This window comes from Trichinella spiralis (genome assembly GCF_000181795.1).
Source record: "Trichinella spiralis strain ISS 195 chromosome Unknown Scfld4, whole genome shotgun sequence".
NCBI lineage: Eukaryota > Metazoa > Nematoda > Enoplea > Trichinellida > Trichinellidae > Trichinella > Trichinella spiralis.
The window spans coordinates 1,105,303-1,130,452 of record NW_003526943.1 but is presented as its reverse complement, the minus strand read 5'-3'; the positions used below and the strand labels follow the sequence as shown (position 1 = coordinate 1,130,452).

The window sequence follows — 25,150 nt, the reverse complement described above, 5'->3', positions numbered from 1 at the left end:
GTACACATTCATCCTTTCCGTATTCCCGACGCCATTGATCGCTCGGTAGAATACAAATTGCCTTCACGGGCACCGGGTTTAATCTGGCCTAATCCTTCTATAGTAGCGCCCAAGCACAATGGGGGGAGGTGAGCTAGTTCACTTCTGTAAAGTTCCGCGCCATTGGGCCCACATTGGTGGTTGCCCTTATCTTTTAGCAAACACTTCTACCTTGCAGTTTTATGTGCAAGTGTATATGCAGAGCTAAGTTCTTTAATAGTCTTGTCTTAAATGAAAAAGAACATTATTGATTACGTTCAATAAACATCTAAATTATTATTGTAAGAAATAATTCTGTTGTAAATTAAGATTATTTTCAATGAACATCATCGTAAAATAATCAATTCTAGGATATCAAATTTTAACTGAAAATAATTTCTTATGGTAAAATCTTTCTGCTGCAAATGTAATTTAAATGAAATAACATGGACAAGCAGTTAATTAGTTTTAAGAGAAACATACGACTATTCACACATGCCATGTGAGCATAAATTGCGCGCATTGCAAGAACTGATAGCAAAATCCAATAGCATGATTAATAATGATATATGATGAAGCAACTGGAAAACATGGAATAACACATTCTTGTTATGAATTTGATATTGCAGTTGAAAGAACGGCAATGAATGCAAATAAAAAGAGAAAGCTGTTAAATGTTCTTGTAAACTGCACAGTTATTCAACAACTTGCGATGCCTTCTAAAGCAAAAGGGTAGAGTGCGATGCTTCAGTCTATAAATAAATTTAACGAACACAAAGCACACAAATAAGAATAAGTACGTAAACATAGATACTATGAGAAGAGTGAAGCGGAAACGGATCTCAGATCTGTGCTGGTAGATATTTTTGCTTTTGCATACTAGTAATTAAATAAGATATAAAAAGTGAAGAAATGAATAAGAGAAGGCAAGTAGTTAGTTGATGTCGATATATAAGTTACCTGTTAGTTTGCGTTTCACGGTGGCTATTGTTTATCTGTGTATGCGTAATGTAGAAATAGTGTTAGCTTGTTTGGTGTCGTAAACATTGCAAGGTAACAATTCTTTATTTCCGTTAAAAATATCAATGAGCAATTTTTTGTTAACCAACAAATTTTACAAAAAAAAGAATAAAAAATACAATTATATCTAACTGCAACTTTGTTGGCTTTGTTCAAATTTTACAGATTCATTAGAATTCATCTTCGTTTTCGAATTTTCTTCTTCTTCGTTTTCATCATGGTCATATTCTTCATCTGCTTCATTATTTGTAAGCAATGAAATTTTTCTCTCAGTTTTCAAATTTTCCGTTGACGATTGGCTGGATTTCATAAAATTTGCAAAATAATTCGAATTTATCCTCTTCAAAAACAAATGACACTGCTTGTCCCTTTCTACATTGGATTTCTGCAATACAGTTGGATCGGCATTTTTGCCAAGCTCTTCCAATTCAAATTCTACCGGCTCATATTGGTAATCGTCGTTGAAGCCGAAATTGGCAACCGACTCCACGGACGCTAACAGAACTTTGTCTGAATTTTTTTCCTTAGACGAACAGTAGTCAGCTTTATTCCAGTTCAGTCGGCTTGTCAGACTTGGGATTCGCGACTGATTTCGAGCAAGTGCAAATTTGATGGCAAGACCTCTTAAATTAAAATGAAAAATACTTAAGTAAATCACTTTAGATGATAAAATTCTGTTCAAGCAGAAAATAAATTTTCTTTCATTATCATCAATTACACATGCTGGGGAAAAAGCTAGTAAAATCAAAAAGGGAAAATGCGGCGCAAAACTTGTGAATTTTCAAGCTACATGCTTCTGGTGACACAAATACGACAGAATAGAAGTTCACTTTCTAATTAAAACCTGTCACGCTGAGCAAAGACGTCGAGTATACGGAATTAAGAAGTGCTGCATCTTTAGAGCACTTCAATAGTGCTGCAAAAGAACTGATTGTTGAGCGATGGCTACAATAAGCTTACAGTAAATCATATAATTTTATTAAAGTCAGCAACAAACTAGTTATTTATCACTTTTACATTTGAAAATTTTATTTTTTAATAAATTTATAAAAAAGAGCATTATTTATCATGCGCTCTGTATAACTGCGCAAATCATTTAAACCGATCATATATTACATAATTACTTTTAAATAACACAGAAATTTCAAAAAAAATGAAAGTACAGTTTGAATAAATTTGTAAATTTGAACAAATTCAAACATGAAATTTATATTGAAGTATGAATTTTACATTTTGACACTAAAGCATTTGCTTCCGTTATAAAATCATTGTACAGCCCTTTCAAAGATTAAAATTCTGTGCTTACTTTCTTTCTCTGTCTTCAAATCCTGAACTATCCTCATCTGGCAAAGCACCGTTCAAAATGGGCATTTTTCCTGAAATCATTAATTTTTTAAATTAATAACAAAAAAAATAACTTCCAAAATTACCTTGAGCAGAACCGTCATGTTCATAAATAACTTGACCATTCGACTGAGCTTTCTGTGATCGACGCAAAAGAAATTTTGCGCAAAAAAATGCAATCAACAAGAAAAACACTAAGAACAATAAGCCTCCAAGTAAACCGGCAAAAATTGGAAAACTATCGGTCCTGCCTAAAAAATAAAAGTGTAATTGCAAAAAATAAGAAAGATAATTTAAAACTGACCATCTGGCATTCGAAAAGCAATGCTTGCTGGTTCACTCGTTGAAAATTCAGTATGAGATCTAACCATAAATTTGTAATCTGCTCCACGTTCAAACATCGATGTACTGACATTTAAATGCAAGGCTTGGATACGATCTCGAATTAACTTTGATTGTATTGTGTGCTCATTACTATGTTTCGCTTTATCAGGAAATTTATTTGCTCGGATTCTGTTAACACATATTAATTTACATTTTCATTTTGAAAAAATCTGTTGACTTACTTTTTTAATTCCTGATATTCAACACTATAATTGTGAACAGTTTTAACTCTTGACCGCCCCTGCGACCAACTGAGAAGAATTGTATCTAAGCTGATTTTTACTTTCAAATCATCAGGCTTTACAGGATGTTTTTTTTCACTGTAGTGCGCTTTCCATTCAACAATTGAATCTTTTTCCAATGAATCTAAAATAGAAGACTTTCAATGACAATATTACAAAATGAAAACAGTCAAAGCTAATTTATACTCTTTTTAGTTTTTGCATCCAGTTTAAATGATTTGCCTATACCATTCGAATTATAAGGAATAATTTCAAATGAATATTCTTCATCAGGCTGTAAATTGTCTAGCGTAATTTCTGTTTTGTCCAAATTTTTATAAACACTCCACTCATCAGCAGCGTTCTTTAACCTGTACCTAAATTATATACATTTTTCCAGAAAAATATTTTTCAGTTAACTTGCCAATATAATACCTTATCGTATAATGTTGTGTGTGACCACCATTGAATCCTGGCCTCCATTTTAATGTAGCCGTAGTTGTGTTCGTAGAAACTTCAACATCCTCTAACGGTTGTGGTACAGTGTCTAAAAACTTTATATGAAATTCGGTTGAATTATATTTCACTTGTGCAACCGCATACTTAAAACTTTTAAAAGAGTTTTTCGCTTCAAAACTGATAAAGGATTTGATGCAGTGCATTCATATTCACCATAATCTGAACTCGATGCATTCCAAATTTTTATCACAGTAGTTGAATATATTGTTCCATTGTTCTAAATATTATACTTTATATTGTTTACGTAAATGAAAAATAGTATAAAAATGTACCGTTTTCCATTCAATTTTAGGTTTTGGGTATCCTTCAGCTGAACATGACAGGGAAGCATCACTTCCAGCTGTAAGCTCCACATGTGAAGGGGGAGTAGAAGTAAAATAAGGAGGTTCTAAAGATTATTATTTTTCATTAGCTTCTGCATTTAAAAGAAGTTTATCTATTCTATTATTTTAATTTACTATTCGCTTTAATGCATGAACGTTTTTCAGCAACTATCATGACAATTTGCATATTTTAATGTAAATACACATATATATAATGCAATATAAATTTTAAAGAAAAACAATTTCACATAAGATGCTGTGTGGAAATTCCAAATAATCAACTGAGCTGCGCTACACATGAAATTAACGATAAAAAGAATTAAAAAAATAACTCTAATTTTAGCTACAAGTTCTTAAACTGAAAATATTACCTGAAACAACGACAAGAACCTCAAATGGGAGGCTAGCACCGATTTCATTATAAGCTTGACAACTGTATGCACCGGCATGTTTGTCATCACCCTAAAACAGAATTTCAGGTTAAAAAAATGTCTGAACAAATGCATTTTTAAAGGTCTTTGAACCTCTCGTTTATTGGCATTAATTTACTTAATGACATTTAAATTAGAATTTCTTTCAATAATGTGACACGTTTATACAACTTTCTTAAATTGAAAAACTTTTGTTTTCATGAAGTGAATCACGTTTTTTACACATATTTTGCTCTCTCTACTTCGTTTTACTTTTCTGTTAATGCAAAATATGTTTTTGAAAACGTATAATTATGAAAAGGATCAAAATTGAATATTTACCTTATAAAAATGAAGTTTTGAGCCATCTGACGACAGATAAATATCTGTTTGCTTTTCGTCATCAGTAAAATTAATTGCATCGTTGTCTTTTTTCCAAACAACAAGTCTGTAGTGAGGATTTGCTTCAATTTTACAATAAATAGAGGAATGTTTTCCTTTAGCTATATACTGTATTCCAGGAGTAGAGGGCAAAATTCTAGGTGAATCTTAAAAGAAACCATTAAATTCACAAAATTTAAAAATAAATGTTAATTTCTTGCATTATTAAATTACTCTATTTATTAATTATTATGATACATCTGTGGCTAATAAACTTTTATCAAAAAAGTTTTTAAGAGTTCATGACTTCTTTTCATAGCTTATGACTTGTATTCTAATAACGTTGCCTTGAATAATTTTTTGCGAGATACATATTTTGCAATAAACACTTCAACTTTTGTTCAATATATAAATTTAAACGTTGAAAAGCATGTGCAAAAAATTAGATCTGAAATATTTTTTTCTACTTTCTTTTTTATGAGGAATAATTAAAAATCAATGTAAACATGCCTTTCGCGATGGTAGAAATCTTCAATAAAAGATTGAAATGAAAATTTTTTGTTAAAAGTTTTCTCTTTACTAAAAAGTAGCTTGTTTTATTTTGATATTACAGATGTTATAGCAGTTTGCTAATGTGCACACTGAAATTCAATTAATTCATGTCCTTAACCTCAAAACATAATACATATTTTTTAAATATAAAACATTAAATAGATATTACAACAATAAGTACATACAGTAAACATTGAGAAAGGCTGAAGAAATGGCTGGTTTTCCAAATCCATTTTCTGCAACACAACTATACCAATCATGATCTTCCTCTTGTACTGGTGAGATTTTTAAATTTCCATTCTGAAAAACGAAAATAAATAAATATTAATAGCAAGTAAAATAGTGCAACTGTACGTGCGACATGTGCAACTATCAGTTGAAATAGCTGAATAAACAAATACTTTGTTATTAAAAATAAACATATCATTAAATATGCATACTCAACATAAAAAATTGAATAAATAAATGCTTATAATTTAAAAATATGCATTACTTCAACTTTTGATCGAAAAGGCAATCCTGTGTTTAAGAAGGCAATTTCTTTTTCTCCTTTCAACCATTTGTAATGCAACGAAGGAGGTTCAGCTTTAGCGTGGCATGGCCAAAACAGCTCACTGCCTGCAACAGCCGTAACATTGCTTATTGGATGCTCAAAATAAGCACCTTCTAAAAAAATGAAAAATTACTGTTGTTAAATCAACATATCATAATATAAATATAAACACACTAGAAAACTGAATGCGGATGTCATAACTAATTTGTCCAATATCATTTGAAGCTAAACAAGAGTACTTCCCAGCATCGCTTTCTTTTAAACTCTGTATTGTCAGATAGCCTTTTGAGATTTGTATTTTTTCCTCTTCCAAACGTTCGCCATCCTAAATTAAAATGAAACTTGCTTGAAAATTATTTCAAAACACTTTTCACAATGTTGACTCTACACGAAGCCATGTAATTTCTGGCAACGGATTCCCCGTCGCTTGGCACGATATGTTCAGGTTATCATGAAGTTTTTTGAAAATTTCTGGCGACGGCACTTTTTCAAAAACCGGAGGAGCTGAAAGATTAAACAATATTAAGATTTTACAAAATAAAATAACAACTTTATGATAACATTAATACATTTTATGCTAAATGTGATAACATTTTTAATTTAATAATTGAATATAGTGTATATTATAATCATATTATAATAAGTAATAACTTTAAAATAAAAAAATTATTAATAAAGCACTTACAGTGAATAACTAAATGCACCTTTTTTCCGGCAGGAATGCTGGCAGGACGATTGAGCTGTTTAACAACACACCAATAAGTAGCACTATCATTAATGGACAACTTCAGAAATTTCAAACTAAGATCACTTTGCACAACTAAACGATCTGCAAAAATTAAAAAAACTTAATGAAAAAATGATCCTAAGTTAATTTAAAAATGCATTTTACTATAGTTCAATATTTTGAGTAACATATTTAGACATGTTTTTGAATTTTGGATTACATTTTCAGCCAATAATCAATTCCCTATGGAAATATTCACATTCCAAATTATGCGATTTTTATTAAAATTAATTTTTTATTTTTTAAAATCTGCATAATAAATATGCTAAGCTGAAACAGAACTTATCTGCTACATTTATCATCAGTTGAGTATTTTAAAATATCATGTGCTTTGAATGCATAATAAATAGATGATAACTGATTTCTGCTTGAATTTCGGTCAGGATTCAATGTACCTTTTTGAAAATGCTTTTTTTGCAAATTCAAAACGCAACTGTTTTTTGATATTTTGAACTTTGAAAATGCTTGCTCAGAATGTTAAAGGATTCTACCTAATTTGCATGCAATAGTCAGAAAAAATCATCAAATCATGTCATCCGATGATGGAATTGCGTCATGCGCTGGAAACATGTGCCACAAAGACCGCAACACGAAGCAATCTTTAAGGAAAAAATATTTATAATTAGAAAGTACCATTCCTGACTTTGCATTTATTTATTATTATAATACAAAGAATGTGGGCACATTTGAACTTTTGTGAAAATGATTTCAAAGGCGCAGCTGAGGTCACATCTGTGTGACCTGATCTCAATTAAGGTTCTACTGGAAAGTGACCCCTATAATATAGATGTTGTTTCTTAATAAAAAGAGCATTGTTTATGATTACTGTTACTTTTAAAAGTAAAAAATTTCTCTTTCACTTCAGACTAGTCACGTTATTTATTTTCCTGTTTTCCTGTGACTGAAACCACAGTATTTATGTAAGTAGAGGTATTTCAAACATTTACATATTTACTATAGTTAATAAACTGTAAATTTGTTAATATTATAATTTTTGTTGATTAATAAGATTCTTTCTTTTTAGTAAAAAACTTCACTTAAAATATTCTTATTTGCATATTTGGATGCTCTCTATATGACAATGCCAAACAATACCCCAAAGTGATTATTTCTTATATCAGAACATTTTAAAATGCAATTTCTGAAAGTTTCTCAGAGCAATAATTGGATTTCACATTCATAAATTGCATTAAAATATTGGAATTTTAGGGTATTAAGTATATAAGAAAAAAGACAATAGCAGTCATAGTTTTAAAGTCCATTAATATTAAAATATATGTGCATGAAAAAATACCTCTTACTACTTCACAGTAACTGTTCTTTCACACCACTCCGTTGTTTACAACAGTACAGGCAACAGATTTAATAAAATATAATAAAATTCAATTGCATACGCAGCTTCTAAAATCATTTTCCACTGCAAATGCCATAAGTGAAACGCAAATTTTAGAAAGAAAGAAACCTCTCATAAATAAGCTGATTGGCAGAATTAGCACATATGGGTATTACTTTATTATATATAGCTGCATTACTTTCCTAATAACAGTGTAGAATTTATAAGAAATGAAATATCTGTAGTATTTGCATTTGAAAATTTAAAATTGTTATTAAGCATTGCAGTAGATAGCAAACAGATAGCATGCAATGTACACAGCTCTTGCAGGTTCCTTCAGAAATTTATGAATTATTCTGCTCTAGATTTCAGTTTTAGATGAGCAACTTGTAAAACCGTTGTTAAATATTTGGAAAAAATGAACTTTCACACTTTAAGAAAGAATTTATTACAGTTGCGGGTAAAGTCGTTATATCATCTATTAAACTATAAATGAATGATGTATAATTAAAAAACTGTGTTTTAATGAACAAAAAATTCATTTCTCTAGTTTGAAAATTTTACCGCTAGAATTGAATTTTTATTTTTTTACAAAATAGAACAATTTCAGTGAAAAATTTTTAACCTATAGACTTTTCGTTTGGAAAATTTCATGTGGAACACCTTCAATCTTTTCTTTTCTGGTCAGGAGACGTTTTTAATTAACTGCGTGATTAGTCTCGTCTAAAAAATGAGCTGAAACAGAAAAATTCAAACACCCTGTCGTCTGAATTGTTCCGCGTCCTTGTTGGTCTGTCTTGGGATCGCTCAATGAAGCAAGTTTGTCTAGCCAAAACAAACGATTTATTTGAAAAAATTTGAAACTACTCCACTAATGTACTACTACAGTATGCTGTCTGACTGCAGTGAACTCTTTCAAAAAACGCAATTTCTTTTAGAAAATGACATTTACAACACAACCACCAATAACATCATAAAGCATTCTAAATAAAGATTGTATTGAAAATTTAATGAAATAAGAATTACATATTGTTTTATTAAAATAATACTACTAATAATAATAACCACTTGAATGATTTGACTGCTGTTGTTTTTAAGCAACATCTGTTTTAATTAAAAAACAACAAAAAACAACGCCCTTAAGTTTTTTGTTTGTAGATTACGTCACTTATACACAAATGATATGGGTATTAAAAAACAGTCCGACATTATAAAAAACAAATATATTTAAAAAACTGTGCACGTTTAACATGTTTTTTTAATTTTCTACCATAAAAACAGTATTGTAAAAACGTTGTCACATATGCGTCTAGTTATTTTTTGCATTTGCTAATGTGCGGCTTTTTTTGTACTTCAACCAGGGGCGTGTCAGTTTTGCCACCGTCCTGCTTAGGGTGACCGGTTTAAAATCCTTTTTCAAGCCTAGCTGGCTGGCAGCCGTAAAAACCGGTGCTACTGTCTGTGAGGGCTTGTGCATGACTTTTTTTCCACAATTTTTGGGCCGTCGATACAGATCATAATCATTAAACTGATTACCTTGAACGTGCGGGGTGCTGAATGAAAAAACAAAAAGAAAATAACAACAAATAAATAAAATAAAAAATTGCAAATATGTATCCTATGATTAAATCAGTGAAATATATATATATATATGTATAATATACAAACAACAGAATACTGCAAAAGTACCGCATTTGCTTGTATTCATTTTTAACCAAAAGTTATAAAAATTGTAATGTGACTGGGAATTAAAAAAGGAAGTGGTGGCCAGATGAAAGGGATGAAATGGAAAGGTAAATTGAAGTAAGCAAAATTTTGGAAGAACAATTTCCGGTCAGCTTCTTGTTTGTGTTTATTAAATTCTTATAGTCAAGTCTCCCCAATTTTTGTTGATTTGCACGATTCTGACAACAAGCAAATAAAAGTTGTCACACGCCTGCAACGTAGGCAAATGACACGGTCGTAAGAGGAGCAGCAGGTTCGTTGACGTGAAGTGAATCTGTTTGGACACCGTTCACGAACGGTCATTGTACTTCTCGAGACAATACAGTAAAGTACAGTATGGTACAGTCCGAAAAGGCGGAGTAGAGCAATCATCTTAACCGGCCGTCAATGCAGACCCGCCCACTGAGATGCCAGCGCTTGCTGGTTGGTCATTTATGGTTGGGTGCAAAAATAAAAGCTGTGTAGCTGCAACATAAGCTAGGCCCTGATGATCAGACACCTTGAGGCAGACGTATCCCAAAGTGTAAATAATGCATCCAAATAATGTGCTGATTGTTTCTATGTTCACAAGCGTGATTGGCACAATGACCAATATTCGTCTTAATCATTTTACATCTAGATAATCATTGCCACACGATTGGGCAAGCTGCAGCGGCAGCATAACCTGTGCACTGGACAAACAATTGTTTAATGGCAAATATAAGAAACAACATTATTATCATTCGACATGGGCACTTCTGCCTCAGTGTTCTGATTCGCATTCTATTTGGATATCTAGCTGCTGCAATGGTGTTTTGCGACTGTTTGATCTTTGCTTTACCTGCTAATTCTACACACATTCCAGGTAAGCATTTTTTTTAATTTAATCTGGCTTAAATTTTTTACTTCTGGTTTTTCTTTAAAAATTTCTTCGTTTTACTTTTAACAACTTTTTCTTTATATCACACATACTTTACAATGCAAAAAAAGTAAAATTAAATTAAAAATTTACAAGTAACAATTGCAGTATTAGACATATTTGTTAAAACAAAACAACAGTGTTTTCTTTTTAATAACGAGGCTGATGATCAAGGCCAAGTTCTTAGTAGCTTCTTCATTTACAAATTGGCAAGGCCAGAATTCTGTGCTGATAAGAGACATAAAACGCAATTTACTATCAATTATTCCTGAAAAACATGCGCATCATTTTCACATACATATGATAACACTAAATGAATATTTAATTTAACAATTCTGGAGTAATAAATGTAATATATTGGAAAGTGAAGTAATGCTATTTTTTCTAAATATTATTTATCTGATGAGGTTTGTACTGAAATTAAAAAGATATACTTTGAGGGTGATTCAGAAATTTGAAGATCTTTTTCATTTTTATTAAAAAGTACATTACTGTAAAATAATCATCCAATTTAAAGCTGCATATTTATCGTAATTGTATTTTAGAGAATAGAATGCTTAAAATTTTCTTCTTCAGTGATCACCATGTTATAACCATTTGCATTACATTGCTTAAAATTGATTGTTAAACTTATCGGCACATTTGCTATTATTTTGCTTGCTTTAATAAATAAAGCAACTTCGTTCTACATTCTCAACCTCCTCATAATCTCTTGACGGAAATTTAAGTGCATATTCAGTAAAAAAATTAGTAAATTTTCTTGAATTCTGTTACGCAATGATTATGTATAAACTTCAAAATTTGGACATTGAAAAAATGCGACGTATTAGAGTCTGCTCAGACGCAGACGGACCATAACGAGTGCAAGGCCCAATTTTTTTCATCAACAAAGCCTCCAAACTTGACATTTCTGTTTAAAAGACGGCTCCGCTTTTTTAACACGGTTCTTTCCGGACGGCTGGACATTACTTTTTACTCAGTTATTACAAATTGGGTGCCATTTTTCTAATTTGCAGATACAATCCAATGCTGCCGCTCAAAAGGTGTTAGTGAACTTTGCGTGAAAAAATTATGCAATGTCCACAAACCTCCGGATGAGTTCGAAGTGTTCGAAGTGACCAACGAGTGTCCGCAATCTTTAGCTGACATTGCACAATGTTTAGCTGATGAGCGCGACCACATGCTGTGTTGCAAATTGCAATCCAAAGGCGTCGATGACCTCACCTGCTTGCACCTCTGCAATGGATCCCCAGCACCAAACGATCTCAGCCGTTGGGAAGATTATAAATCCTATGTGGCCTGTTTATCTTTCAACATACGTAATATGTATGAGTGCTTTACCACTGGATATAAGCAAAACCCTGACCCACCAGTAGATTTAGTAGTTATCCATGCTGGTAAACGAAAAGCTGAAATTATGTGGAAGCCACCAATAAGAATGCCCCATTTGGTTCATCAGTATCGAGTAACTGTAAGAGATCTTGCTGGAGAACTACAAAGTGAACGTGTTGTAGTTGAAAATTTACTTAAAATTGAACATCTGCATCCAAATACGGATTACGTGGTGTCAGTGGTTGCTGAAGGAAGAAATTCTGCATCAGTTAGTCTACCTTCAGACATATTACGCATTACTACTGATGGTCTAGCGCCTGAGGTGCACGTTTACAAAGAAGAAACTGAAGCCGTTGAAGGCACTACGCAAACTTTAGTTTGTAAAATTAATATTCACGGTAAGCGGTTAGGTAAACCGCTAGTAACTTGGTTTAGACGTTGGAATAGTGCTGATCGGTTTGAGCCTGTTCCATTGCAAGGTGCTCATGATGCTCATCGTTTTCAAACGGATACATTTCTTTCTGCCGAAGGACCATTTGGTATTAGCTATGCAAGCACGTTGACAATAGCAAACATTCGTTCAACTGATAATGCTCAATACAAATGCCTTGCTTGGACTGCTCATGGCGAAGGTTTTGCAGAAATGCGTCTGCGAGCATCTCATACAATTCACATTCCAGACAGCCCTCCAAATGTTACTGAATGCTGTTTAAGAGAAAAGGTTGAAGAAAAGTGCTTAAGCACGTGCCGTGGGCGAACTGTCAACCTTGACTTAAACAGTCTTTTTGCTTTTGAATATCAAATGCAACACTGCGCTATGGAATTGCCAAAAATGCTTCGATGTGGACTGGGCAACAGCAACCATGGAGCTTGTTGTTTAAAGCACAGGGTTCCTGATCACTGTCTATCTCTTTGCGACGGTCAGTTGCATATGTTAAACACATTTGAAATGTATTCATCATGTATGAGTTATTTTGGCAGTGTAATGGATTGTTATATGGAATCAAAAGCTTCTGTCCCTTCGCCACCGGATGGTTTGAAGCTGATCTCCTCAAATCCGACTTCTTCGGCAATTGTACAGTGGAATGAAGTGGCCGGTGCAAAAGTGTACATTGTTTATTATCGTCAGGATCATCTCAGATGGGATAAAATAACGTCTACAACAAATGTGATTGCACTCAATCGCCTGAACTACCAAAGCCATTACGAAGTGATTGTGCTAGCCGCTAACGTGGCCGGCCACAGCGATGCCAGCCGATCACTGTTATTCGATACATACGCAGAGAAATAACTGCCTAGTTGATATTTTTTGTTCTTACTGTTGTGTTGTTTTTCTTTTTTATTATAAACAAAAACACTGTTGAAAAGGACGTGATATTATAAGAAAAAATGTAATTATCAGAAACAAAAACCCTTCAAAAAATATGAATTCAGTTGTCTCTAAAAATACGGAAATCGATCCAAGATTAGCAATTATCTCAGAATGCGTCATAAGATGCAAGGAGTAAAACAGCGTTTACAGCTAAATTGAAATAACTCAGCAACAGTTGACTTTAATTTTTTGTCATAAACATGTCCAGTTCAGAAATTTTGTTGAGCCACAAAATTGTAATAAAAGGAAGCTTTACTATGATTTATTCTAATCCATAAATCCTAAAACTGCCCTAGTTTGCTTTTCACCACTAATGTTCAAAGTATAGCACTCATTTTATTTAACCAGTCAAATAAAAAGGCAACTTATAAGCAGTTAAACAAAAATAGAAGATTTTCTTACATATTTCATTTATGAAAAAAAATATGCTTTTTCAAATCAAAAAATAATGCTAGCTAAAATAGGCAATAGTGAAAATTTTTTTTAAAAAATCACAACACACAAAAATCACAAAATGCGTATATTATTCGTCATATATGAGTTATTTCGACAATGTAATGAACTGTTGCATACGTAGAAAGCATTTTTTTATTTACAGCCATCAATATTTCAACAGTATTTTAAAAACGACTTATTTTAATGAACGTTATTATTTTTATCACAAAGCCCATATTATTGAAGCACCGCACCAAAAGTTAATATAATTATGTGAGATGCAATATTTAATAACAGAAAAATTAAATTAAAGATAAATGTATAAGAAGCTGATTCATTTCTAGCTAAGTTAGAACATACTAATATCATTATATCCTTGCCAAATAAAAAAATATAAGCATTTAAAAAGCCTTTCATTGAATTTTACAAGGAAAACTGAAATAACACATGGTAGAAGTTTTTTGTTGTAACGGAAAATGCATAAACTGCAATCGATAAATAATATTTTGAAAGTATATTTCAGTTGCTTAGCCGTTTAAATAAGTTACTACAAATCAACATCAATCAGCTGTGTTTAATGTGACCCTCTAGCAAACAATCTTCGATTAAGCGTCGACGCCAGGCCAAATGGTTGAACAACTTGCAAATTGAATTTTATATAGTTGCACTTGCTTACAGTTTTCGATGCTTTTTCTTTGACATCTTTGGCCACATTCAAATATTACATAGATATATATACATATAGCCCAAATCAATCAGTACTGAGCATGTACAATTAATGATTTCCGATCCAGAGATATCTTTAATCTGAATTATACACTGCTTAACGTTAACAACGATTAATTTGTCAACAACTGGAAAACTGGCTTTTTAAAAGCATGACGTAACATTGTTTAGTCCGTGATCGACTTATTCCCTGTTCAGATCATCTTCCCTGAAATTAGGACTCTTTAAAGCGCTCTCAATCGACTGAATCACATCTGTTTTTGGAAATATACGCAAAAAAAGCTGTTTTCTTTTTAGCCCAAAATAAACAAATATATCTTAAACTTAATAACGCTTTAATATTTCCTAGCTTTAGAATAATAATAAGTTTCATTACAATGAAAAATTTTTTTTCAATAACAGTGTTTGCTTTTTCTTAACACGTGCACCAAAAACTTAACGATATTTTAACATGTTTGCACTAATTCAAAGTGAAGCAGCAAACTGACGTAGAAATTCTGAACAACCCCAAAGTAATCACGTGTAAAAGAGGAAATAGCTTGACAAATACTTTACAACAAACGCATTAAAAGATTTTCCGCGTGCATAATCAAAAATAAAATCGTAAAACAGTTGTGTGAATGCACTTTTATTGAAATTTTTACTTACGCTTGTATCCTGGAGCTTCCTGATGTTCATCTTGTAAACTGAGCATTGTATAAATGGGTCCGTGCCCCTGCTTGATCCATTCGAGTACAAAATTACGACTATCTGGCTGCACACCGCAAGGTAGGGTAATTTCATAACCACTAATGCCAATAAGATTAACTGTCTTTTGGTTATCAGCTGCCATATTCAACCCAAAAATAGTTGCTCAGTGGAGAGAGTTTGAGCTATAAAAAGCAAAAAAACTTTTATAGCATGGATAAACAATAGATTAAATCTTCACAACATCACAGTAAATATTTTCTTTGATGAACTTTTTCTAGTTACAACAAACTCTTGGCATCAAAATACTACATTAAAAGCTGCATATTGCTCTTCTACTTATCAAATTATGCAAAAGTAAAAATAAAAATTTGCACTCATGGCAAAAACTCCAATCAAATGAAAGCATTGGTGTATACAAATATATTATTAAAGAAATTGTATCTAAAAAAGCATCAATCGGTTGCTTTTTTGAAATATTTGAAAAGAAGCATTTGATCTGAACTACTCAAGAACCTCAAGGGCGGTGACCGGTCAGCTGCAAGCAGCAGAAAAACACTTGTCCATTGGTTAAAAACAAAATGAGCAGATGTCTTGTCAAGGGCTGAATTCAGAGTCGCCGGGAGGTTTGAAAGCGGGGACGCCAGCAAATCAATAAGAAACCTGATGCCCCATATCGAGCATGCGGTGCATCACTTGCAAAACCTAATCACTATCAGCTTGCTTAAATTAAATCATCACACCAATATCACTTACACCAAGTTTACCCTGTCTATTAAATGCTTATTACAAACTAAAACTTCTTTTCCATTGATGAAATGTAATTAACAAATAAATTTATAATGTAATTTCTTATATAATGTGAATTTACAGTTTTTGTTTATTCTGTATGTTCATGCTTTTGCTTTTGCAAAGATAAAATATCAGCAACAAAGCAAAAATTCATTCTTTTACTGTTTAGAAATGGAAGTTCAATTTAAAGATTTCGACCCAAAAATGTTCCAGCACCTGCGGGGTTTATATAAATTATTTCCAACTGGCTGTCTGCTACCTGTTGTGAAGTAGGTTTTCATCGGACACATGGACAAGAAATGGTAAAAATTATAACACTTTAAAGATTTATTTAAAATATTTCACAATATATTCAAAATTAATTATTTTCAATAAAAATCTTTCTTTAATGACTATTCTTATGACGAAGAAGTTGCGGCATTACATAAAAATGCACAAAGTTTTGAAAGATAATAGTGAAGAAATAATGTTTTACCACGTTACAATTAAAACGTAACATTAAGTGACCTTGAATTAGCACAAATTTTACTTCATGGATAAAATTTGCCAAATAGAATATCAATGAGAAAAATTCAAAATTCAATTCTTTTTATTTAATCAACTCGAGTTGCTTTCATCCATAGACCCATTGAATGAGTTTCAAATTTTTGTCAACTGCAATGTAAAAAAATCAAGAAATATTTAACATCATATTTGAAATATTTTAAAACGATATTTAAGATTTCATTATAGCTGAAAGACAAAATATTTAAAAATTTTAAGGGTTAAAATATTAATTACTAACAATCATAATATATACCAGTACAGTCAACATGTATATTTTTTTAATTCAAATCATTCACTTATTTATATATTATTCAAAAGTATTTTAATATAATTAATAAAATGCCATCCATAACGTGACAAAAGATTACAAAATGTAAGCGTTAAGCATTCCGGTTTCATGTGTAGATAACAACACCTGATTTCTGATAACAAATTATAATAAGGAATGTTCTTGTTTAAATACATTAACATTAGACAGTGCATCGTTGCTGCAAAAATAAACAGGGCACCACCAAAGGCTTAAATCGAAAAAATAATATTTAAACAAAAAGCAAGAATTTACTGAATTTGTCAGTTCAATGTAGCAAAAGAAGTTCTCCATACGCTGCACCTGTTTGTATAAACTACAGAAAGCACAAATCGGATAAAGAAAGATGAGGTTCAAGAACAGGATTTTCACATCTTGACAACAAAGTTACAACTGAATTTAGTCACAACAAATTGGTAAATTCATAAAATGATGGCTATAATTTTAACAAAATAGAAGCATTTTAACAGATGTGAGAAACATGCCCGTTGTGTAATATGCTTAAATTGATTTGGTGAGAATGAAATGAATAAAATTTAGAAAGGATGGCAAAGATGTTTGATCGGTTACTTTACCAACCGCAGCTTCAATCAATAGCTATTAATCAGACAATCACTCCTTTGCATACGGCATTCATTCATTATTAGCCTTCTGGCTAGCTATCCGATTCAGCAAGACATGATCTGATCTAATGGTCAGTAGCCAGGTTAAGGGTCAAGCAGTGAAAATGCACCCATTTTCTGAATCCACGGTTTAATGTTTACAAGACTCATTAAAAAGCCGATATTGTTAATCAAGTTGTATGTATTCGTTAAAGAAGGTCGCCAGAGAATTGGTATCAATTTTAGTGCCTTTATTTGGACCAATGCATCAGCAGGGGTACTGCTTCAAAAGCAGATATTCATTCAATCACAGCTAGGCTGGACTGAAAGTGAAATGTACCAGATGTTTATTTAATGTGAATAGTGTAAAAAGAGCAACTCAGCAAGCTATAAATTTTCTAGAATAGCACAAAAGGGATAGTCATTTCGTGCTTCCAGTGCAAGACAAATTTTGAAAAATCGATGTAAATTGTGTTTGAAATAAATTCCACATAAAAAATTGTTTGATATTTTTTGTTGTCTAACTTATTGCCCAATAATGCTTAAGTCTGATTTTGTTTTTGATGTGTTTCTCTAAACATTCAAAGCATTCAAAATTAAACGCATAAGATATTTACATCAGCTACTTATTTATACTGGGAATAAATATTTTATACGCCATAATTATCTCTGTACTCAAAATTCGATACTCTACAGACTTTAATAAGGTTTATTGAATGGAAGAATTTATGGTAAACAACTCTGCTTAAACAGAGATAAAGCAATATTTCAAATTACAATGCTAACAATCTTTCACATAATGAAAATGTAGATTTTCTATTTAAATTAAAAAAAATAGCAAAAGGGAAGATTTTACCAATACAAACTGGAAATTTTTTTCATCTTACAGTTGTCTTCAGCAGATGTGAATGTAAAAATGTATATCAATTTTGGTTTATTAACGAAATTTATTTTTAAAAAGATGGCCTGATTTTATTCAATGAACTTTAAATAAATGCTAAAAGCTAGCTTCATAAGTGCCACTTCATAAAATATAAATGTAGATATTTTAGTTTATTGACTATTAAGCGGTGAAAATTACCTAACTTCGTTTAAGAGATTATTTTAAATTTTACTCATGCAAGAAAGCAAGACAATTTTTCAGCAGTGTATGTGAATGGAACGTGAACAAAATTGAAATTGCTATTGCTAATTTTGCAGTGGTAGAAGATTGTTTACTTGGTTGAATATTTCTTCTCCCTTTTTTTAATTCGAATTATGCAATCGATCTTCAATGCACAAGTTGTTCAAACATGATAAAGCAATTAAATAAAGATGAAACGAAATGCAATTTAACTATACATGCATAGACATTATAAATCATGTTTTGCAGCAAAACACAGAACAAAGCAATAATTCAAAAAAGCGCAAGTAAAACTTCAATTTTTAAAATAAAATAAATAAATAAAATTTAAAAAATATATGCAATTTGTTTTTTTTCATGAATGAAATTAATATAAATAAATAAATATATATATATATATGTTAAATGAAAATCAATGAAATGAATGCTCACTGACCTCTGTTGAACTAGACGCTCCGGAAAAGGAACAGCTGGAATAAGATTTTGCAAAAATGGTTTAAACGAAAGTGAATCACCAGTGGCTTGCTATTGCTTCTTGTCTTTGCTAATCCAATTTGATGCTTCACGCCAAAGCGTGCCACCAAGTTAGCAGTAGTCCAGTTTTAGTGGGGGGTGGGGGGATGGAATAAAATTTTCCGACAGTTGTAATTTTGTTCAAGGTAGCCACTTTGTGCAAATGTATAGAAGCGTTGGAATATGGACAATGGGATAATTGAAAAATTGTTTCATATTCATGAACAACTCTTTTCAATTTAAACTAATTCTTCCATTTTATTTGTGGACAAAACAGTCGACCAATTACATGGATTCGACGAGGCCAGACTACAGACACACCTCGGCTGACCTCGAAAAGCGAATATGACAACAAACAAGCCTTCAAAGAAGCTTTTCCAAACGACGCATACTGCAAAATCAATAAGCTAGTTGTTTTTGGCAGCATAACTCGACTTTGACAAATTGTTTTCGTCAGTTGGCGTTTGAAAATTATTAATGCTAAATAACAACTGCTGCGTATTCTTTTCATATTTTTGCTGACATTGTCAAATTTGAATGTTTTAGCAATAAATCCTTTTTTCACCACCAATTCATTCACAAATCATAATCCATAAGCAGAAACAACAGCCGCAAAAACAGCAACAACAGAAAACAACAAAGATTAATAATATATGCTTTGAAGAACAACACTGAGCAAATCTGATTGCAAAACTAACTCTGTTCTTTAAACATACAAATAACACGTGAGAGTGTAAAAAATTAATATCATTGCTTGGAAAAGAGATTAAATTTCAAGCATATGTTCAAGTAAACTGAAGTCAACGATTTATGCAAACCATCTATGATAACTCAAGTTACAAGCAAAACTAACCATCCTCTTATTTGCATTCATTTTTTTGAACTATGTTCTTTTGCAATATTCTACTTCAATATTTGAATAGAAAAATAATATATAAAATTCTGACATTTTTGTTTGTTAAAATATTTTCGTATGGAACTCATCAATTTATAGTAATTAATAGCTAATTATGCATAAATATTCCAAATGTTCTGTTAATTATGAATTTATCAAATTCCATTCAATTACATTATTTAGCCCTTTTTATTATTTGCTCATTTTCATTTACTGAAATAATAATTGCCATTTGTGAAATTAAGAGACGTGAAAAAAGTTATATTCATTCTTTTGTTATTAGTTAATTGAAATTCATGACCATTTTTCAAAAGCATCAAATTGTCATAATTTTCCTGAAACACAATTGATGCAGAATGCAAATTCTTTGAATTTATTCAATTAAAAATTGTTTAATAGAGTCACCGCTTATTTCAAAGTGACGTTCAATGCAGTTATTACTTATTTTCATGATGTGTTAAAACAGTCGCATAGAAATAAATGATAATTGAGCATCTTTGGGGATAGAAAAAATTCCATTTTCCGTTTTCATGAATGCGCAAATAACATCTTTAAATAAAACATACGCAAACACATTTTCGAGGATTGCTCGATTGCGTGGCAGATCGATTATTACTTGACGATTGATTAAACAAGAAGCATAACTGAGCTTTCTGCTTTGAACGCAAACAATAAAAAAGGTAAATGAACAATCGTCTGTCTCCAAGTGGCCCTCTAACATCGACCATTTCGGAAAGCTCAAACTTCAAGAATTGTTTGTTCTTAATGATTTGTGCAAATATGCAAAGTTGAACGAATTTAAATTTCCCAACTACACATCTCTCATTTAAAAAATTTTATTAACCCAATAACTCAGCAAAATTTAAATTATTTTTATTCCAGTTTTTATTAAATTAAAGATAAACAATGAATAGAAACGTAATTATGTTAAGAAAACTTTCATCATTGAATCATGTCCATTTTCATTGAATGATAATAGCAGATTGAATTTAAACAATATTATTCGTCAAAAATAAATGCATTGTTAATATCTACATGAAATAAGTGAATAAATGATTGTGCATGCAAATATCTATACTTATATATGTGTGTGCAGATGATGGAACTTACCTTATGAACTGAAGTTTCAGCTGTACTTTAAAAGGAAATGAAAAATTTTAATTTTAGAAATTGCAACACGCTTTGACGATTGAATGCCATTTTGAAATTGATAAACAATCAAAAGTAGACGCAAAAGAATGAAAGAAATGCCACTTGTGAAAGGATCGATCAGCCGTGCCAGTCGACTGCGCAACATTAGAGCTTCGTTGATCTGCCCGAACAAGCTTTTATCAAATTCACATCGACACGTTTGGCAAACTTATTTCTTGCTGAACATTGACAAAGAAGAGAATGCGTTATGCACATCTGACCAGTGAACCGCATCATTGTAATAAGAAAAATGTCTACCAGATGTCGAACTTGCAAAATCAACCCCATGGATAAAAAGTTTTCCATTCGCTTTCATTCACTACAACATACTTATGATAATTTATTAAATGAAATCAAAATTTCACATAATTCAGTGTTCATTTTCTGGTTAAATTTACACGCATCACTGATTTTGTTTGACAAACTTTAATTGCATTTCACTTGAGGAAGATAAATCATAAAATTGTCATTAATGAAAATTTATCGTCCAATAAACAAATCTCTTTAAAAATCTTCAATTATCTTCAACAGCAATACATGCAATTGCTGTTATTTACAAATTATTGCATTGTAGTTGATTTTTTTTAATTTCATATTAATTTTTGTAAATTCAATCAATTGCTTATAACGTATGATTATATTAGAAGCATGAAATGTGTATTATTATTATTATCATTATTTACAGAGCATGTTTGGATTTTTTCCATGCAACTAACAAGGTTCAATTCTTGTTTGTTTTATTAAAAAATGAAAGACTGTACTTTTGTATCCTGTTCAATAACTGCAATTTGATTAATGTGCAAAAGCAAAAGCGTGCAAAAAATCATAAATTCATCAAACTACATTATAATTAACTTCTAATGTATACATTGCATTACAACTTATTAATAAAACTTACTACACTTAGTAAATTAAAATCCAAAATTTTTAATTGCAAAAGAATCGCTTTTTTGTTTTTTAATTTTTTTTCTGCGCATATTTTTATTGAAATAGTTTTTTTGTCAGCAGTACGAATAGCTGCACTGCGAATAGACTGTAGTTCAACTCTACGCGGTAACTTGAATGTTCACAAATGTCGCTTCATGTTCATAGAAGCATTAACACTTTGCTAGACACCGTTAACATACATTATTAATTCCAAAAAAGTGTTACTACTACAGCACTGGTAACTGGCACTGCATCAAATGAAATATTCGAGACACTCTCGAACATAATATTGGCTGTCTGCTGTAGGCAACAGATTTCAATTCCTGCAGCAGCAAATAAATAATGTCACTTGCCATAAAGATTAAAATTTTTAAATATTCTATTAAATATAAAATAATAATTAATTATTACATAATTTTAATTATCAGACTGATTTTTCAAAACAGTTTTAGTTTTCAAATTACAGTATAATATAAATAAATAAATAAATCCTATAAAATAACTCCTGAAAATCATTTTTAAGATTGCAGTAGTGTAGTGCTAAGTTTGCTTTTGTTTTAGCTAGTTAGTTAGAAATGGGTAAGTGCAGTAAGGATAAGCGAGATGTGTTCTACCGTTTGTCGAAAGAAGAGGATTACAGAGCGAGAAGTTCATTTAAACTGAAACAAATAAATGAAGAATTTGGTATACTAAAAGGCGTAAGACGAGTGGTAGATTTGTGCGCGGCGCCTGGAAGTTGGAGCCAGGTTATTCGAGAAGAAATGAATAAATCTGTTCATAAGGATCGCAGTGTGGTGGTAGCCGTGGATATTCAAGAAATGGCACCAATTGAAGGTGTAGTGATGATACAAGCAGATATTACAGAAAAAGATACTGTCGCAAAGATAAAAACGTTTTTGCCAAATGGCAACGCTGATCTAGTAGTTTGTGATGGTGCGCCGGATGTAACTGGTATTCATGATTTAGACGAATTCCTTCAGGGTCAATTGCTTGTATCTGCTTTAAACATTGCTACTATGGTTCTCAAAAGTGGCGGCACATTTGTGTCGAAGATTTTCCGTGGAAAGCACCCAGAGTTGTTGATCACACAATTGAAAATATTTTTTAACAAAGTAGAATATGTCAAGCCACGCAGTAGCCGCGGTTCAAGTTATGAATCATTTGTAGTTTGTCAAGGTCTGACACTACCACATGGCTATCAACCTACAATGGTGAATTTGATGTTAGAGCCTAACTATGACCTAGCCGTCTCAAAACTGGAAGGTGTGAACCGTCAAATTGTTCCTTTCATTTCATGCGGTGATCTTTCTGGCTGGGATTCGGATAGGAGTTTTTCGCTTCGAACTATTAGCGAGACTCCCTGTGATAATAATAAAAAACACGCTTTTCAATTTACAAATGAAAGACGGTCGGGTAGAAAGGGTAAAGTGAAAGATGCAGGCGCTTCTGGAAAACTGGCGAAAAACAACAGCGATGCATCCAGCACAGAATTGGAAAGCGAAACGGAAAATTTGACTTTGGACGATGCTATTGAATTGATCACAACGTGTATACTAAGAAATGTTTGATGTGAAAGAAAGGATAAGTTTTTGATTTGATGATTTTAGGTGATGGCATTTATATATTTTTTGTTTTATTTAAAAATTGCTACTATATGAATAAAATCATTGAAATTGCAAATTTCGTTTTGAATTTGTGTCTTATTTGCTTGACGACTGTTAAATAACTTTATGTGTACGCACGCTAAAGATGTCAAAATCTATGCAACACGATTTTGTAACTCAAAAGCATAAATTCATTCAATTTTATTTACAAATGGGCATTAATGGAAGAATTATTCTTCGTATTTTATGCTTTCAGTATTTCTTTTGCATAATTATTTCAAAAATTCTTTCAACTATAGTTTGAAATTGTAAGAAATGATCATAAGGAAAATCAGGTATAAACTTTAATTATAAGGCAATTATCAATTTTTATTTATTATTTAACATTAATTTTTATCGCTGCATTTTTTTCATTTACAAATTGTATAGATGGCAAGCTGCATTACTGAGCTGAATCAATCATCTTGCATTCTGATTATGATATTATGATTAATGCATGAAACTTGCATATAACAAATGATCGTTGGATTTTGATTAAAAACAATAATGAACACAAACTAATTAAATGTAATAATTTTATTTGTATAGTTTAGTATTCAGTAGCTGTTCTTTTATTCCGAAAAAGACCAGTTCACACTACTTAATTAATGTGAAAAAAGTAAATTTTAAAATTAAAAATGTTGAAAGCATTTGTTAATTGAAATTTGATGTCAATTTTATATAGTGAAATATTACGCAAAAACAATGCATCGGAAACCGAATACAATTTTTACCGTATTTATACTTGAGCATTATTTTGTGCATTCTGTAATGGTTCATTTTTTTAGTATTTTTCAATAATTGTCTCCCGTTTTGGGTTTCCTACAGCTGATCATTGGCTGGCGGAATGAAACAGCTTGTATTGAAAAGCTGAAAGATTTTAATACTGCTTTTTGATGATTTTTGTTGATAATTTTTTTGTAAATTTCCATTATCCCCTGTTCACGATACTGACATTGGAGTTCGTTTCAATTTTTTACGGCAGTTGAATAAGATGGTCAGCAGCTTAAAACCTGGTACAGTAGATGTCCACACCACCGTTGGGCACGAAATTATTCAATCTCCTGAAACACGACCCGATATCATTTCATCAACGTACTGCTTGCCGGTAATGTCGCTTCCCCCTTCACAGCGGAGCAATGTTAATGCAAAATCTGCGCACCAGGAATTCAACATGTACATGGAAGATTTGCGTCGTAGGAGCAAAAAAAAAGAACTTGAATATCACAGGATGCTTGTTACCCAAAGCGCCGACAACGCCCGGTTGGAAAGACGCCAACGTCAGATTCGACAGATGTGTGAACAGTATTTCGAAATGAAAGCCAAAAAAGCGGAACGCAGTGGGGATGTGGATGCGGCGAAAGCTTTTCGCCAGCCGAACCGTCAGCTTATCTCTCCGGCAGAGACGGCTCAGTTGTTGTCGACCGATTGTCCAAGCGATTCAAAAGACTTTATAATACCACCGGTGAGTTGTTTTCAATCTCAGCAACTAAATTTATAATTTGTTCAAAGTTCAAATTAATCGCCTGTGCCTATGTAAATGAACTATAGCAATAGTATGAGTATATTGTATTGATTAAGCAAATTTTTC

At 31.7% G+C, this 25,150-nt stretch overlaps 5 protein-coding genes across 5 annotated transcripts; 1 reads left to right on the top strand and 4 right to left on the bottom strand.

Annotated features, from left to right (window-relative positions):
* Positions 1-507: 507 nt before the first annotated feature.
* On the bottom strand, positions 508-6,642 carry Tsp_00280 (putative immunoglobulin I-set domain protein). Its single transcript, XM_003376031.1, has 18 exons — positions 6,618-6,642; positions 6,411-6,554; positions 6,114-6,229; positions 5,900-6,050; positions 5,666-5,838; positions 5,358-5,472; positions 4,582-4,703; positions 4,201-4,291; positions 3,779-3,894; positions 3,591-3,723; positions 3,423-3,534; positions 3,237-3,364; positions 2,949-3,132; positions 2,687-2,895; positions 2,469-2,633; positions 2,345-2,414; positions 1,171-1,661; positions 508-599 (listed from the first exon to the last, which is right to left on the bottom strand). The coding sequence occupies exons 1-18, from the start codon at positions 6,640-6,642 to the stop codon at positions 508-510; spliced, it is 2,637 nt and encodes an 878-aa protein (XP_003376079.1).
* Positions 6,643-7,039: 397 nt separating this feature from the next.
* Tsp_00281 (conserved domain protein) lies at positions 7,040-9,539 on the bottom strand. The gene is made up of 7 exons (XM_003376030.1): positions 9,535-9,539; positions 9,198-9,398; positions 8,798-8,828; positions 8,552-8,568; positions 8,298-8,331; positions 7,460-7,480; positions 7,040-7,111 (listed from the first exon to the last, which is right to left on the bottom strand). The coding sequence occupies exons 1-7, from the start codon at positions 9,537-9,539 to the stop codon at positions 7,040-7,042; spliced, it is 381 nt and encodes a 126-aa protein (XP_003376078.1).
* A 721-nt stretch (positions 9,540-10,260) lies between these two features.
* Positions 10,261-13,091, top strand: Tsp_00282 (putative DB module). Its single transcript, XM_003376029.1, has 2 exons — positions 10,261-10,414; positions 11,485-13,091. The coding sequence occupies exons 1-2, from the start codon at positions 10,261-10,263 to the stop codon at positions 13,089-13,091; spliced, it is 1,761 nt and encodes a 586-aa protein (XP_003376077.1).
* An 865-nt stretch (positions 13,092-13,956) lies between these two features.
* Positions 13,957-15,165, bottom strand: Tsp_00283 (conserved hypothetical protein). The gene is made up of 2 exons (XM_003376028.1): positions 14,982-15,165; positions 13,957-14,042 (listed from the first exon to the last, which is right to left on the bottom strand). Exons 1-2 carry the CDS (start codon positions 15,163-15,165, stop codon positions 13,957-13,959), a joined length of 270 nt encoding a protein of 89 aa, XP_003376076.1.
* Positions 15,166-19,147: 3,982 nt separating this feature from the next.
* Tsp_00284 (putative parathyroid hormone 2 receptor) lies at positions 19,148-21,095 on the bottom strand. Its single transcript, XM_003376027.1, has 4 exons — positions 20,986-21,095; positions 20,909-20,933; positions 20,365-20,541; positions 19,148-19,294 (listed from the first exon to the last, which is right to left on the bottom strand). Exons 1-4 carry the CDS (start codon positions 21,093-21,095, stop codon positions 19,148-19,150), a joined length of 459 nt encoding a protein of 152 aa, XP_003376075.1.
* Positions 21,096-25,150: the final 4,055 nt, after the last annotated feature.